Below are 18,083 nucleotides of genomic sequence, written 5' to 3' on the forward strand. Positions count from 1 at the left end.
TCAGAAACCTCACTTTTCAAAATGGCGCCGAATCCCCTGAAGCTCAGGGAGCCCCGGAATCTGCCGGGAGTTGTAGTCCCTGATTGTGCGGCTGGCGCCGGAAGCGGATGTGGTGTCGGAGCATTAAACTACAACCCTCAGCGTGCCTCGCAGCGCCCCCCCCCCCCCCCCCCCCCCCGGTCCGGTCCAGAGAGCTGCGGCTGTTGATGGCGACTGGCGACGGGGGTGGCGGCGGCTCTTCCGCGGCGAACGAGTGCGGGGCGCTGCGGGCTTCAGTGGCCGGCCGTACCCGCTCGTACGGCAGCACTGCCCGGTGCCCCGGCTCGCCCGCCTGCGGCCGGCACCTGGAGCACCGGCTGCAGCCTGGCGATACCCTGCAGGGGCTGGCGCTACGATACGGAGTGACCGTGAGTACGGGGCATTGGAGCAGAGACACTGGGATTAATGCAGCGACACTGGGTCGGGGGGTGTGTCGTGGGGTCAACACAGTGACACTGGGTCGGGGGGTGTGTCGTGGGGTCAACACAGTGACAGTGGGTCAGGGGGTGCACTGGGGTCAACACAGTGACAGTGGGTCAGGGGGGTGCACTGGGGTCAACACAGCGACACTGGGTCAGGGGGTGTGTGTCGTGGGGTCAACACAGTGACAGTGGGTCAGGGGGTGCACTGGGGTCAACACAGTGACAGTGGGTCAGGGGGGTGCACTGGGGTCAACACAGTGACAGTGGGTCAGGGAGGTGCACTGGGGTCAACACAGTGACAGTGGGTCAGGGGGGTGCACTGGGGTCAACACAGCGACACTGGGTCAGGGGGGTGCACTGGGGTCAACACAGCGACACTGGGTCAGGGGGTGTGTGTCGTGGGGTCAACACAGTGACAGTGGGTCAGGGGGTGCACTGGGGTCAACACAGTGACAGTGGGTCAGGGGGGTGCACTGGGGTCAACACAGTGACAGTGGGTCAGGGAGGTGCACTGGGGTCAACACAGCGACACTGGGTCAGGGGGTGTGTCGTGGGGTCAACACAGTGACGGGGTCAGGGGAGTGTGTACTGGGGTCAACACAGCGACACTGGGTCAGGGGGTGTACACTGGGCTCAACACAGTGACACTGGGTCGGGGGTGTGTGTCGTGGGCTTAACACAGCGACACTGGGTCGGGGGGTGTGTACTGGGGTCAACACAATGACACTGGGTCGGGGGTGTGTGTCGTGGGCTTAACACAGCGACACTGGGTTGTGGGGTGTGTACTGGGGTCAACACAGCGATACTGGGTCAGGGTGGTGTGTCGTGGGTTCACCACAGCGACACTGGGTCAGGGGGTGTGCACTGGGGTCAATGCAGCATCACTGAGTGAAGGGGACGTACGCTGGCTTCAGTACAGTGAACTGGATACAGAGCGTACACTGGTGTCAATGCAGAGACACTGGACGAGGAGGCAATCACTGGGGTCCACACAACTACACTGGGGTGAGAGGGGCGTGCAGTGGGGTCATGGCAGGGACACTGGGTCAAGGGAGTGTGTAGTGGGCTCGATGTAGCGCTGCTGACTCTCAGTTTTCAAGATGGAGTGTAATGTGAGAGGACAGGGTGAGATTATCCTCTTCAGAGGAAGAGTAGTAAAACAAATTGTTATTAGTAAGGGGTGAAATGCCAAAAGGTGCAAGACCATAATGAAGTATATGGTGAGGTCAGGACTCCATTTTGCACCAGGGACCCTTTTCAGTGGTCTGCAACAGTGGGGCAGGAGAGCAGCATCCATCATCAGGAACCCCCACCACCCAGGACACGCTGTCTTCTGGCTGCTGGTCAGGACGAAGGGCCTCGGCCCGAAACGTCGACTGCACCTCTTCATATAGATGCTGCCTGGCCCGCTGTGTTCACCAGCAACTTTGATGTGTGTTGCTTGAATTTCCAGCATCTGCAGAATTCCTCGTGTTTGCGTATCCCCTCAATCGTCAGGCGCCTGAACCAAAAGGGATAATTTCACTTGTCCCGTCACTGTAATTGTTCCTACAACCGATGGAGTCACTTTCAAGGACTCTTCATCTCATCTTCTCAACATTTATTGCGTATTTATTTATTACTATTTCTTTATTTTTACATTTGCACACTGGTTGAGCAACCATGTTGGTGCAGTCTTTCGTTGACCCTATTACTGATTTACTGAGTATGCCCCCAGGAAAATGAATCTCAGGGTTGCTTATTGTGACATAAATGTATTTTGTTAATAAATTTACTTAAATATTTGTTAATACGGATCAATTCATCATTACACAGTGCGTGGAGGTAGAACGAGGTAAAGCAGTAACAGAATGCAGAATAAAGTGTTACAGTTACAGAGAAAGTGCAGCGCAGGTAAACAATGAGGTGCAAGATCATCACGATGTATTTGGTGAGGTCAAGACTCGTACCGGGGGCCTTGTCAATGTCCTCGAGGCTGTTGATACTTGCTTCTAGGCTTTTGACACGGTGTTGTGGGGACTAGAGGAATGCTTTGCAGCAGTGATTCCCAGTGGGGGTGGTTACATGTCCTAAGGGGGCGTTAGGAGAAATAGAAATAGAGACTGTTCAAGACTCTTGGCTGGCCAGAAAGTGGCACCCTAACTCGAGGCTGGAGACCCGATCAACTGTGCCAACTCGCTGCTATTGTCATCATCCGATAGGCATTCCCAGTTTGTGTTCATCTTTGAGTTTATTTTAAATGATGGATAAATGTGTAATGCGTGACTCCTGTGAGTCTGAAGGCAGTGAAGCTTTGAATTCTAATCCTGCTAAGGAACAGAAACTACAGATAGTGCATCGTTGCAATGTTTTGTACGGTTTTATTCTGTTCCCGTCAGATCAACGATACCCTGTGTATCTTATTTGTAATACTGTCATCTAATGAAGCTTGAACCATCAAGACTGCAGGAACACTTCTGTAGAAGACACCCTGAAAAGGCTACTTAGGGTACTACTCACTTCCAGAAGATGAAAGAAGCTTTTGAAAAGTGCTGCACACTCGAGTCATTTGCCAAGAAAGCTAAAAATGATCCTGAGTGATCTCATTGCTTCTTATAACATTTCCAAAATGATTAGATTAGATTATGAGGACGCATAGTCCTCTTTTATTGTCATTTAGTAATGCATGCATTAAGAAATGATACAATTTGGAACCAATTGTATCATTTGTTCAATTAATCAAATGATAGCAAAGTGTGGACAGTCTAATACAATTGGTGAAAGATTAATAACATTTGCTGTGTCAGAAGTGCTCACCACTGTTCTCAAAATGTATACCAGTATTTTAAAATCAATTCCTCTGAGTAATAACACTGTAGCTCGTATCGATGAAATTAGTTAAGACATTTAGTATCAACTATGCACAGAGCTACAAAAAACTGGATGAGTCAACTGTGCGAGACAACAAGGCAGTGCTAATGATGTATGTATGATTTCTCAAAAATGGGAAAGTTTATGAAGAGATTCTCTATTATAAAAAGTTAAAAACAAATATCAATGAAGGATCAATCTGCAACTAGCTCAAAATGTATATTGAGGATAAAAGTATTCCGATTAGGGACATGATTTCTTGTACAACAGATGGAGCACTATATATGACAGGTTGTCATGCTGGTTTAGTGGCATTTATGAAAAAAGAAATTCCAAGTCTGTTTCCAATCCATTGGGTAATTCATCGTTGGCATCTCACAGCCAAAAACCTCAGCCAGTGACTGTTTTTCAAGCATGACTCTTGTACTATCTGCTATCAACAAAATTAAAGCTCATCCATTAAGTTGCAAAATATTCCGTCATTTACGCCAAGATAATGATGAAGAGGTTGAACACTTGCTTCTTCAGACTGAAGTGTGTTGGCTGTCAAAAGGCTGCTGCTTAATACATTTCTTTGATCTTTTTGACACTGTGGTTGAATTTTTGCTCAAATTTGACAAGAGCTTAGGAAACAAGATTGAACTTCTGCGTGGAGATGTGGCAAACCTAGCTAATCTGTATGACAAAATGAGCATTCTAAATATAAGACTGCAGGGTGCGAATTTCAATTTAATCCAAGCAAAAAGTGCAGTGTTTACTTTTATCCAAAAAATTGGATATATATAAGCAAAACATTGGGAGGAGAATGTTCTTACATTTTCCCTGCATGGAAAGTATGGCACTCCCTTTCACAGATGGTGATTTGCATGAGTACTTCTTACACCTTCGGTCACTGAAAAAGGATCTGCAAGATCAATTCAAGGAATTGAACGATCTAGAAATTTTGGACTGGGTAATTAACCCATTTCTTTGCAAGGTAGAAGAACAGGAAGAGAGATTGCAAGAAGAAATTATCGAAATTCAGAATGATGAAGCAGCAAGAATGCTTTTCAAAAATGTTGGCTTTTGTGGTATGTGGCTAGACTGTCTCACGAAGTTTCCTGGTCCTTGGGGACGAGCCAAACTGCTCTTCATTGCATTTCCATCCTCTTCCTTGTTGAGAGAGGCTTCAGTGCAGTGAACCACATCCTCACAAACAAACAGAAACTGCTTGGACATTGTTACAGGTGGGGACTTGAGGTTTTTGTTGTCACAACTTGAACCAGATATTTCATCTGTTGCTAAAAACCATGAAGTTCAAGAATCACGTTGATATTGAAACTGCTGTACAGTGCACAGGTACTATGTAAGCTAGGTTTAGAGACAAATAAAAATTTAAAGCAGAATCATTTTTCTCATGTTAGTCTGATTGATGTGATTTATACGGAAAGTATATTGTGCCTAAGAGGGGCTTTGGCAAGTATGAAGGTGCTTTGGGGGGGCATTGGGCTAAAAAGGGTTGGGAAACATTGCTTTACAGTGTCAGATCCTGTTGTCTGTGATGGTGGAGGTTTCCTCTGGGTGTTCCAGTTTCCTCCAACATTCTGAAGACTTGAGGGTTAATGAGTTGTGGGCATGCTGCGTTGCCGCTGACAGCTTGGCAACACTTGGGGGCTGACCCCCAGCAAGTCCTCGGACGACACATTTTACGGTATGTTTGGATGTATATGTGACAAAACTGATGTTAATCGGGTAGGATTAGATCCCACACCACCAGGTTCAGGAACAATAACAACTATCGGGCTCCTGATAATGTCCAGAACTGAATCCTCAAACTACGGACTCACTTTCAAGGACTCTTTGCAACTGGTGTTCTCGGTGCGATTTTTTTTCTCCATTTGCACAGTTTGCCTTCTTTTGCACATTGCTTGTCTGTCGGTATTTGTGTATGTATTGTGTAGTTTTTTCATAAAATCCCGGACTGTCCTTTTCTTGTAAATGCCTACAACATGAATCTCAAGGTTTTATATAGTAACATAAACATACTTTGCTAATAAGTGTATTTTGAACTTTGATATCCCTCTGCATTTTGAAACAAATTGTACCTCCTCTGGCAGCTTGTTTCCATACTGACTTTCCTCTGAGTGGAAAAACTGGCTCCTCTTGTCTAGTTCCAGACTCCCCTGGCAAAAGGGCTCGCTCTACGCCCCCTCATCACAACGATTTCAATGATGACCTTGTTTCACGGTTACTTTAGTATGGTCACAAGCATCGGGACACTGCATCACAGGCACACCAGGTCAGGGATGTGGATATTTACAAGAGAAAAGTGATTTGAACACAATTTATACAGTCTACAACAAAAACACAGTGGATTGTAATGGATGTTGCCTTCCTGAGGTGGTAACACCTGTAGACACTACTGATCGTGGGGTGGGTTGTACTAAAAGATTAACTTGGTCTCGTGATCGACCTTGTTTTGCCCCCTGCACCTTACTGTCTACACTGCACTCTGTCTGTAACTGTGACGCTTTACTCTGCATTCTGTCATTGTTTTCTCTCGTAGGACTTCAATGCTCTGATGTGATGGAATGGTTTGTCTGAATAGCACGCATAACGAAAATTTTCACTGGGCCTTGGTACATACGGTGTAACCCTAGCTGCAACATGGTCTGGTGCGGAAATTCAAGCACCTAGGATTGAGAGCCCTGGGCACAGCTCTCCTCGCCATCAGTTATATCTCAAGAAGGCAACGTCCATCATCAAAGATCCCCACCCTCCGGGCCATGCCATAGAAACATAGAAAATAGGTGCAGGAGTAGGCCATTGGGCCCTTCGAGCCTGCACCGCCATCCATTACGATCATGGCTGATCATCCAAATCAGAACCCTGTACCTGCCTTCTCTCCATACCCCCTGATCCCTTTAGCCACAAGGGCCATATCTAACTCCCTCTTAAATATAGCCAATGAACTGGCCTCAACTGATTCCTGTGGCAGAGAATTCCACAGATTCGCCACTCTCTGTGTGAAGAAGTTTTTCCTCATCTCGGTCCTAAAAGGCTTCCCCTTTATCCTCAAACTGTGACCCCTCGATCTTGACTTCCCCAACATCGGGAACAATCTTCCTGCATCTAGTCTGTCCAATCCCTCTAAGATTTTATACGTTTCAATCAGATCCCCCCTCAATCTTCTAAATTCCAACGAGTATAAGCCTAGTTGATCCAGTCTTTCATCATATGAAAGTCCTCTTCTCACAGCTCCCATCGGGGCAGGAGATACAGAAGCCTGAAGTCCCACACCACCAGGTTCAGGAACAGCGACTTCCCTTCAACCATTCGGTTCCTGAACCGACCGGCACAACCCCAAGCACCATTTCTTTTTGTTCTGTGTTCTTTCTTGTAAATACTGTACATTCTGCACAACGGTGGGCACCGTAGACGGGGCTGGAGGAACTCTGCGGGGCAAGCGGTATCTACAGAGGGAATGAAGAGTCCATGTTTTGGGCCAAGACCCTTCACCAGGTCCTCCTGACCTGTTGAGTTCCTCCAGCATTTTGTGTGTGTGTTGCTCAGGATTTCCAGTGGCTGCTGAATCTCTTGTGTCTGTGATTTGCACTACAATAGATGGCTTTTTTGTGTTCAGTCCTTCCCTTTATAACTTTACCTTTCTGTTGTGATGCTGCTGCAAGTAAGTTTTTCATTGCACGCATGTAGATCAGAATTTATTTATTTATTGAGATTCAGTGTGGAACAGGCCCTTCACGCCACGCCACTCAGAAACTCCTGATTTAACCGGAGCCCAATCAAAGAGGACAATTTACAATGACCAATTGACCTACCAGCCGGTAGGTCTTTGATGGTGGGAGGAAGCTGGAGCACCCACACAGTCAATGGGAGAACGTATAAACTCCTGAGAGGCAGCCGCAGGAATTGAACCTGGGTCACCTGTACTGTAAAGCATTGTGCTCACCGCTACACTACCTCAGTCAGAGCCACTTTATTGCCAGTTAGTGAAACGTACCAGAACTGCTCGTGGTTCGGTGCCGAGCATAAAGCACAGGACAACACAATAGCAACTAACAATCTACAAGACAATAGTGCAGACAGCAATGAGCAGTCTACAAACAGCAGAACAGTCACATGTGCAAAGATCAATAATCAAACTTAAATGTGAACATATGAACAGACTATAAGGAGAACAAGGAGAGCAGGAAGGACCATTTGACAGATAAGCTTGATGACAATAAACTTGACTTTGAGGAGAGCATTCCAATAAACAGCACAAGATTAATGTGTCAAACGTTTGAGCGGGGTAGTCTTGAAAAGATAAAGAGCTCTACTTGTCACGCGTACCTCAAAACATACCGTGAAATGCATCATTTGCGTCATTGACCAACGTATTCGGAGGGTGTGCTGGGGAGGGGAGGCAGCCTGCAAGCGTCACCAGGCTTCTGGCGTCGGGATAGCATGCCCACAGCTCACTAACCTGTGCGTCTTCGCAACGTAGCGGGAAACTGGAACACCCAGAGGAAAGCCAGGAGGTCACAGGGCTTATTAAAGTGTGTATATGTTAGCGTATCTGTACTACCCTGAGAGCAGCTGTCTTTCAGACATTTCGAGGATAAAAGGAATTCAGTAGAATATTGCGAAAAACAAAGACAGACAAACGACCATTGAGCAAAAGAAGGCAGGTGATGTGATTTAAAAATAGACCAATAGTAGTGTTGACAACACCAGATGTCGAGTGCTTGACAGTGAGTCTGCACGTTGTTGAGTGAAATTTCCAGCCTGTGGTCCATAAGACCGTAAGACATGAGAGCAGAGTTAGGCCATTTGGCCCATCGAGTCTGCTCCGCCTTTCATTCATGACTGATCCTTATTTCCCCTCCTCAGTCCCACTCCCCGACCTTCTCTCTGTAACCTTTGATGCCATGACCAATCAAGAACCTATCAGTCATTGCCTTAAATACACCCAACAACTTGGACTCTACAGCTGCCTGTAGTAATAAATTCCATAAGATCACCACCCTCTGGCAAAAGGAATTTCTCTGCACCCCTGTTTAAAATGGACACCCCTCCATTCTGAGGCTGTGCCCTCTTGTCCTAGACTGCCCCACATGGGAAACATCCTTTCCATATCTATTTTGTCTAGGCCTTTCAACATTCAAAAGCTTTCAATGAGATCCCCCCCCGCCCACCCCATCCTTCTAAATTCCAGCAAATTCCCAGAGCTATCAAATGCTCCTCATATGATAACTGTTTCATTCTCTGAATCAACCTTGTGAACCTCCTCTGGACCCTCTCCAATGCCAGCATATTTTTTTTTAGATGAGGAGCCCAAAACTGTTCACGATACTCAAGGGGAGGCCTCACCAGTGCCTTATAAAGCCTCAGCATCACATCCCTGCTCTTGTATTCTGGACCTATGGAAATGAACGTTAACATTGCATTTGCCTTCCTAACCACTGACTACCTGCAAATTAGCCTTTAGGGTGTTCTGCACAAGGACTCCCAAGTCCCTTTGCACCTCAAGTGTTTGGATTTTCTCCCTGTTTAGAAAATAGTCTAATTTATTTCTACTACCAAAGTGCATGGCCATCCATTTTCCAACTTTGTGTTTCATTTGCTGCTCACTTGCCCATTCTCCTAATCTGTCTAAGTCCTTCTGCAGCCTTACTGTTTCCTCAACACTACCTGCCCCTCCACCAATCTTTGTATCATCTGCAAACTTGGCAACAAAGCCATCTATTCCATCAAATAAATCATTTACATACAGCATAAAAAGCAGTCCCAACACCAACCCCTGTGGAACACCGCTAGTCACTGGCCGCCAACCAGAAAAAGATCCTTTTATTCTCGCTGCCTCCTACCAATCAGCCAATACTCTAATCATGTCAGTAACTTCCTTGTAATACCATGGCCTCTTAACTTGGTAAGCAGCCTCATGTGTGGTACCTTGTCAAAGGCCTTCTGAAAGTCCAAATATACAACATCCACTGCATCCCCTGTAACTATCTGACTTGTAATCTCCTCAAAGAGTTCCAACAGGTTTGTCAGGCAAGATTTTCCCTGAAGGAAACCATGTTGACTTTTTACTATCTTGTCCTGTGGCACCAAGTACTCCATCACCTCACCCTTAACAATTGACTCCAACATCTTTCCAACCACTGAGGTCAGGCTAACTTGTCTATAATTTCCTTTCTGCTGCCTTCCTCCTTTCTTAAAGAGTGGAGAGACATTTGTTATTTTCCAGTCCTCTGGCACCATACCGGAGTCTAATGATTTTTGAAATATCACTACTAATGTCTCCACAATCTCTACAGCTACCTCTTTCAGAACCCTTGGGTGCAATTTATTTTTTTGAGCACCTTCTCCCTTGTAATCGTAACTGCACTCCCTTCTCTTCCCTCATACCCTTCAACATCTGGCACACTGCTAGTGTTGTCCATCTGTGAAGTTTGATGCAAAATACTCATTTAGTTCATCTGCCATCTCCTTCACCCCCGTTGTTATTTCTCCGGCCCCATTTTCTAGCGGTCCTGTATCCACCCTCATTTCTTTTATTTTTTTATATACTTAAAAAAACTTTTTCTATGCACCTTGATATTATTTGCTAACGTTTTCAAATTTCATCTTTTCCCAACTAATGATTCTTTTAGTTGCCCTCTGTAGGTTTTTAAAAGCCTCCCAATCCTCTATCTTCCCGCTAATTTTTGCTTTATTATCTGCACTCTCCTTTGCTTTTACATTAGCTTTGATTTCCCTTGTCAGCCACGGTTGTACTATTTTGCCATTTGAGCATTTCTTTGTTTTTGGAATACATCTATTCTGCATCTTCCTCATTTTTCCTAGAAACTCAGGCCATTGCAGCTCTGCAGACATCCCTGCCAGCAGCTCCTTCCTATTTACCTTGGCCAACTCCTCTGATACCCCTATAATTTACTTCACTGAAATACTACTACATCAGGCTTTACTTTCTCCCTATCAAATTTCAAGTTGAGCTCAAGTTACATTGTAATCAATATCTCCTAAGGGTTCTTTTACCTTAAGCTCCCTAATTGCCTCCGATTCATTACATAACACCCAATCCAGTATAGCTGTTCCCCTAGTAGGCTCAACAACAAACTGCGCTAAAAAGACATCTCATAGGCAATCAACAAACTCACTCTCGGGGTCTATTTCCAACCTAATTTTCCCAATTGACCTCCATGTTGAAATCTCCCATGACTATTATAACATTGCCCTTTTGCGCTTTTTCTATTTCCTGGTGTAATCTGTGGTCCAGATCCCAGCTACTGTTGGGAGACCTGTATATAACTGCCATCAGGTTCCTTTTCCATCAGGGTGTAGTTTCTCAACTCAACCCACAAGGATTCAACATCTTCTGATCCTATGTCACATCTTTCTAATTCTTTACCAGCAGAGCCATGCCTCCCCCTCTGCCTCCAATACACATTCTATCCCTCCAATACAATGTGTGATCTTGGACATTCAGCTCCCAGTGACAGTCATCCTTCAGCCATGATTTAGTGATGGCCACAATGTCATACCCAACAACCTGTAATAGTACTGCAAGATAATCCACCTTAATTCTTATACTCCGTGCATTGAGATGTAACGCTTTGAGTACTGCATTTGCTACCCTTTTTGATTCCGCAGCCCTGATGAACTGGTACTCAACCTGCTGGCTGCAATTACGTCCTATCATCTGCCTGCCCTTCCTGACAGCCCTTCCGTGCTAACTTTGCTTTTTTTTAAACCATCTGTCCTATCCTTCACTCTAGCTCCCACCCCTCTTCCAAATTAGTTTAAACCCTCCCCAGCAGCTCTAACAAACCTACCCACGAGAATATTGGTCCCCCTCGGGTTCAGGTGCAGCCCGTCTTTTTTAAACAGGTCATACCTCCCCCAGAAGAGATCCCAATGATTCCAGAGCCTGAAGTCCTGTCCCCCCTGCCCCCCCAGCCATACATTAATCTGCCAATCATCGTGTTTCTACCCTCACTGCGCGTGGTACAGGCAGCAATCCAGAAATTACTACCTGCTAGGTCTTGCTTCTCAGCTTTCTATCTATGGGTCCTTGGACTCTTCGGTTAAAGGTAGGGATCCATGGCCTAACAAATGTTGGGAACACGTGATTAAGGGTAATGACTGTTCCTGGACCTGGTGGTGTGGGACTTGAGACTCCTGTACTTTATGTCCAATGGTGGTAGTGAGAAGAGAGTATGGGTCAAATGATTGGAGTCCCTGGTGATGGATTCTGCTGTCTTGTGGCAGTGCTCACTGTACAGTACTGTGCAAAGGTCTCGGCCACGTATAAGTAACTAGGATGCCTAAGACTTTTCACAGTACTGTAGTAATTTTATGTATTGCACTGTGCTGCTGCTGCAAAAAACAAATTTCATGACATGTGTGAGTGATGGTGAACCTGATTCTGATCTGGGTCTTTTGTGGATTGAGAGTGGGAAGGGGGCAGGAAGAGGGGAATCATGGTTGGGATAAGGGAAAGGAGAGGGATGGGAGCAGGAAGCACCAGAGAGACATGTAATGATCATAAACCAATTGTTTGGAATTGAACGACCTTGCCTGGTGTCTCAGGGCTAGGTGTTTCTACACCTGTGCCAATCCCTGCACCTGGCACCCCTTTGCTGCCATCCTTCCCATGCCCCTCCTGTGCCACTTCACCCTTGCTATACTTAACATCCTTTGCTCCAGCCAGATTTACAAACTCACCCTGTGCCTCAGACTTTCGCACAATACTGTAGATGTGGGGAGGGCTTTGCCTGTGATGGGCTGGGCTGTCCAAACCACTTTCTGTAGACTTTTCCATTCCTGGGCATTGATGTTTCCATACCACGCTGAGCTGCAGCCTCTCTCGATACTCTCTACTGTGCATCTGCAGAAGTTTGTCAGAGTTTTAGGTGGCATGTCTATGCAAACTTCTGCAAAATTAGAGGCACTCTTGTGCCGCCTTTGTGATAGAGCATACCTGCTGGTCCCAGGACAGATTATCTGATATGTTAATGCCAAAGAATTTAAATGAGGACTTAATGTACAAATAAGAGATGTACAACGTACTAACTCATTAAGAACGGCTGCTGAAATTGAACCCTGATCTTACAGCTGGTACTGTAAAGCGTTATGCCCACAGCTTTGCGACCGTGCCACACTACAGTACGGGGTTGACAGGTCTGCTCTCTGTTCTGTTCTCATTTCTGTTGTCTCTTTCTCCTCTCTGATTGTAGACAGAGCAGATAAAGAGAGCAAATCGCCTCTATACCAGTGACTCCATCTTCCTGAAAGAGGTCCTGATGATTCCCGTGGCCAGCGAGCAGGAACACAACGGGGTGACGGTGGAGAGCCCCCAGGAGGGCAGCCCTGCAGGGCGACCGGAAGACAGCCCTACCCCAGAAATGTCCGCCTCGGAGTTCCTCAGGAGGATCGATGCCCAGATCACGCAGTCCAAAGCAGCCGCGCTGAAAAAACTGAGGGACGACGGAGACAAGTAGGTCGTGCAGGGTAGGACAGTAATGGGACAGGAGCACCGGGGTCAGACACCACAAGTACCCCCGTCCACAGGACTGGGAAATTCACACATTCCTAGTGTCAAACAGAGAGGGAAGCTCCCTCTACACCGTCCCATCACACACTCACACACTCCCGGGGTCAGACACGGAGTGAAACTCCCTCCACACCATCCCATCACACACTCACACACTCCTGGGGTCAGACACAGAGTGAAACTCCCTCCACACCATCCCATCACACACTCCCGGGGTCAGACACCGAGTGAAACTCCCTCTACACTGTCCCATCACACACTCACACACTCCTGGGGTCAGACACAGAGTGAAACTCCCTCCACACCGTCCCATCACACACTCCCGGGGTCAGACACAGAGTGAAACTCCGTCTACACCGTCCCATCACACACTCCCGGGGTCAGACACCGAGTGAAACTCCCTCTACACTGTCCCATCACACACTCCTGGGGTCAGACACAGAGTGAAACTCCCTCTACACTGTCCCATCACACACTCCCGGGGTCAGACACAGAGTGAAACTCCCTCTACACTGTCCCATCACACACTCCTGGGGTCAGACACAGAGTGAAACTCCCTCTACACTGTCCCATCACACACTCCCGGGGTCAGGCACAGAGTGAAACTCCCTCTACACTGTCCCATCACACACTCCCGGGGTCAGACACAGAGTGAAGCTCCCTCTACACTGTCCCATCACACACTCCCGGGGACAGACACAGAGTGAAACTCCCTCTACACTGTCCCATCACACACTCCTGGGGTCAGACACAGAGTGAAACTCCCTCTACACTGTCCCATCACACACTCCCGGGGTCAGGCACAGAGTGAAACTCCCTCTACACTGTCCCATCACACACTCCCGGGGTCAGACACAGAGTGAAGCTCCCTCTACACTGTCCCATCACACACTCCCGGGGACAGACACAGAGTGAAACTCCCTCTACACTGTCCCATCACACACTCCTGGGGTCAGACACAGAGTGAAACTCCCTCTACACTGTCCCATCACACACTCCTGGGGTCAGACACAGAGTGAAACTCCCTCTACACTGTCCCATCACACACTCCCGGGGTCAGGCACAGAGTGAAACTCCCTCTACACTGTCCCATCACACACTCTCGGGGTCAGACACAGAGTGAAGCTCCCTCCACACCGTCCCATCACACACTCCCAGGGTCAGACACAGAGTGAAGCTCCCTCTACACTGTCCCATCACACACTCCCGGGGTCAGACACAGAGTGAAGCTCCCTCTACACTCTCCTATTGTGCCTGATACAAAGCCCCATTGATCCTCTCTGTATCCTGTTACCCAAACGCATGACTCTTACATTGGTCTCTCATTAAGCAAAGCATGGAATCAATGAATCCGTGACTAATCCCGATTCATTCACACAGCTGCCGTGACAACTGGTGTGTGTTGGGAAGGAATTTGTTGGCGGAACACTCCCATTCTGATTGTAAGGATCAACAATGAACTCCGTTAACATAGCTCCTGTCTACTCACTGCATTTCACGAGATCACTTTAATCCTGGGACACCTTGTGGGGTACTGAGATAGGGGACCTGACACTCAGTGGTCGCGGGCGGGAGGGAGGTTGCGGGCTGAAATTTCAGGGCTCAGAACCCAGGCATCTCAAAGCGGGGAGTACCAGGATAGGAGGGGGAGTACTGGTTAACAGGGCTGGGGATGGAGGCTTCACTCTGTACCTCCTCCCACCTCCGGCTGACTCTTGGAGGTGAGAAAGGTGGGTCTACAGCTGGATTTAACACTGCTTTTCTTGGTTGGACCCTCGCCGCACCTCACCCCTTCCCTGAGACTGTTGCTAACACTGTTTCTCTTCTCCCTCTCCCCCCAGGTTTGACGGGAGCCCCCCCTCCGTTCTGTGCAGGCCAGTGCCCACGTCCCAGCGAGCTCTCCTAGGACCCGCCCGCCTCACCAAGACTACCCGGGTGACCAGCCTGCAGGACACAGAGGATGAGATCTTTCACCTTTGACCCTGGGTAGCCACTCTCCCCAACACTAAGACGCTCCCACACCTGCCCCACCGTGAAGGTGACAGCCTGAGTCACGGCTGGGATGGTGGGAGAATCCCGTCTGGGCAATGAGATTCCCGGGTCCCGAGATGGCGCCGGAGACAGAGGACGGTCTTGAGTGAGCCGGGCTCATGGGGAAGGTCTAGGATGGAGGTGTGTGTTCCTCTCTCTGTGCCGTGTGTGTGTGTGTGTGTGTGTGTGTGTGTGTGTGTGTGTGTGTGTGTGTGTGTGTGTGCCTCTCCCTCTCCCCCTGTGTGTCTGTCTGTCTGTTGCTCCCCAAAACCCACCTTCCTCCTTCCCGTGTGTCTCTCTTCCTCCCTCTGTGCCCTAGTATGTGTGTCTCTCTCTTCTCCCCCCCGACTCTCTCACACTCTCCCCTCACTCTGTCCCCCTCCCCAGCCCTGTGTGTGTCCACCTCTTCCCCCATCGTGTGTGTGTGTCTCTGTGTAGAAACCCTGTTTCCTGGGAGAGACTGTGCTTGTCTCTTCACCTCTCCATTATTCCTCTCCCCCCCACCCACCACCCGTATTCTGCCTACAGTGCTGGATCACCCAAATCGCCCCTTCACTGTGTCCTCCTCCCCACCCCCACACCGTCGTCCTGCAGAGACCACCCCATTACAGTGTCCTCCTCCCCACCCCCCACGTCGTGTCGTCACGGAGATTCTGCCCCCTTACCGTGCCCCCCTCCCCAGCCCCACCCCTTCACCCTGTGAAGCAGTAAACCAGCACCCATTGCGATAAGTTCACGCTACAGCCCCTCCCCCCCAGCCCCGCAAATAAGGAGTTACATGGGCGTGGTGAGGGGTGGGGGGAGAGTCGCACTTTGTCTCCGACCCGACGTGTGTCCGTTGCCGGCCTCTCCCTACTCCATCACCTCTTGAAATGGATGGGTGTGCGTCTGTGCTAACCCAGCACTACACCCCACCCCCAAGCACATACAGAGTGAACACGCTTCCGATGGCCGAGGGGGAAGGGTGAGCTCTGTTCCCCGTCTGTCCTCCTTCCTCAGAGACACGTCTGTTATCCTCCAATTTCCAGCTACGTTCCAATCTGCTTTGTTGGGACTGGAACAGGCCGGGATTGGGAAGGAGGTGGTGAGGTCCCCAGATGCTGCTCTCCAACTATTGACCCCACCCCAGGGCAAGGCTCCTCTGTCTCTTCAATGTTTACAGCACCCCCTCCCTGCCTTGCTGCTAAATCCTGGAGACTCCCTCCCCCCTCCCCCCAGTCCTTTTCTTCTTTACGGGAAATGTGCAATATGGAATAGTCTTCCAGAAATCAGTGGGGCTCGTGGTGAGAAAACTCCAGGAGAACGAGTCTCGAGTGGATTGATCGCTCAACCCAGGATTCAGTCCCCTTCTCCGTAGGGAGCCAACGGCTGCGTTTGGAAGGGAAGGGCTACTCTGAGCTCCGCACCCCCAACCCTCACAAGTTGCCCTGCACTCCCCTCCGAAGTCAGACGCTCACTCTGCAGGAGCAGAGCCTTGGAGAGAGGGTGAACGCAGAGGAGCAATCACCCGTCGCCTCACTCTGTTCCTGATTAATTCCTAACAAGTTTAGACCCTCTTCCCCCCCCCCCCCGGACTACTGCAGGGGAAGGGACACCCCACCCCCTTTAATTTTTATTTACTAAACTGTGAACAGTTTAGATAACGAGAGGTGAGGGCTGTCCAGAAGTCATAAACCAGCGTGCTTGGAAACCGAACGCACGGGGAAACCCAACCATCGCTGGGAAGACTGGAACGCCTTCCAAAGGCGCTCGCTCTCTGCAGCGCCTGTAAATAAATCCCTTCGGGGACCCACTGCGAGTCAATTGCTATATGGAATACTTTGATACCTAATTAAAAATTATTTCCACCAAGCTCTCTGTTGTCTGCTTGAAGCAGTCTTGAGCAGTGTTGACCGTTAACGGATGAAAGTTCCCAGAGATTATGCAGATTACTTGTAGAGACCTGCCCTGTACAGTCACGCACCCTCGTGGCGGTTCCTGTTTGTGAGGGCCATTCGCTTGTACTTCAGGAGACCTGGGGTGGAGGCCATTGCACAGAGCGGAGCCCCGTAATGAGTTTTTAAGGCGACGTGGTTTTCCCAGTCGCTTCAAGTTCCTGGGTGTCAGCATTGCAGAAGATCTATTGTGTGCCCAGTGCAAAGATACGGTCACGAAGAAGGCACGTCAGTGGCTGTACTTCATGAGAAGATTGCGTCTATCACATTTCTACAGGTGTACAGTGGACCTTTTCTCATGACCGCCATCGAGGAGGCGGTACACGAGCTGGAAACCCGCACGCGACGATTCAGGAACAGCTTCTTGCCCGCACAAAATGCTGGAGGAACTCAGCGGGTCAGGAAGCATCTACGGAGAGGAATCGATCCTGATGAAGGGTCTCGGCCCAAAACATCGACTGTTTATGGCCCTGCCTGACCTGCTGAGTGCCTCCTGTATTTTGTGTGTGTGTGTGTGTGTGTCTGTGTTACTTTGGATTTCCAGCAGCTACAGAATCCTGCGTGACGGGACGATGTCGTGTTCACAGTTGCTTTGCCTCCGCCATTTGAATGGTCCAGGAACACTACCTCACTTTTGCACTAGCTTTTCTTGTAACTGATAGTTTTTTTTTTATGTCTTGCACTGTACCCCTGCCACAAAACATTAAATTTCATGACACACAGTATGTCGGTGATGATAAAGCTGATTCTTGTCACTTCTGCTGGTGTATTATAACGTGCCTGGAGGATATCCGGACACAGCACATTCTAACCTACCTGAAGTGGCTGCTCCTCGCCTTTGGTGGCATTTACCCCTAGTCTCTGAATATTTGGTGACCCTGTGCGGAGAGGATGGGGTCTTGCTCGCCCTGGTCCTGGGGTTGGCCAAACTAGCTACGTTTGGGTCACGGAGGCAGGTAGCCGAGGGCACTGCCCAGCTATAACAGGAACGAGTACACGCGGAATCTGTTTCTGGAACCTTCGGCACGGCAAGAAAAAAATAGTACCTAGGATCAGAGTGTGAATAGTTCTGTTCAGCTGAAGTTTCATTTTTGTTGTAGCTTGTAGAGATGTAATGTAGTGTTGCAGTATTTATAATAAACTTGTTACAGTAAAATAAAACAGTCACGGTGTGAGACTCCACACCGTCCCATCACACACTCCCAGGGTCAGACACAGAGTGAAGCTCCCTCTACACCGTCCCATCACACACTCCCGGGGTCAGAC

The 18,083-nt window shown here is 48.7% G+C and overlaps 1 protein-coding gene across 3 annotated transcripts in view; it reads left to right on the top strand.

The window, feature by feature from the left end:
• The first annotated feature begins 183 nt into the window (after window positions 1-183).
• Window positions 184-18,083, top strand: part of lysmd1 (LysM, putative peptidoglycan-binding, domain containing 1) — a 38,676-nt gene continuing 20,776 nt past the window's right edge. For 2 of the 3 annotated variants that reach the window (XR_011889528.1, XR_011889525.1), the window contains exons 1-3: window positions 184-407; window positions 12,536-12,795; window positions 14,694-15,024. Coding sequence is in view for 1 of the 3 variants with exons in the window: in XM_072281495.1 (XP_072137596.1) it covers window positions 207-407; window positions 12,536-12,795; window positions 14,694-14,832 (600 nt within the window). In the remaining 2 variants the exon portion in view is untranslated. Of the gene's footprint in view, window positions 408-12,535; window positions 12,796-14,693; window positions 16,735-18,083 lie in introns of those variants that run through there. The other variant, XM_072281495.1, reaches the window with a different exon arrangement.

Source organism: Mobula birostris, chromosome 2, assembly GCF_030028105.1.
Source record: "Mobula birostris isolate sMobBir1 chromosome 2, sMobBir1.hap1, whole genome shotgun sequence".
Lineage (NCBI taxonomy): Eukaryota > Metazoa > Chordata > Chondrichthyes > Myliobatiformes > Myliobatidae > Mobula > Mobula birostris.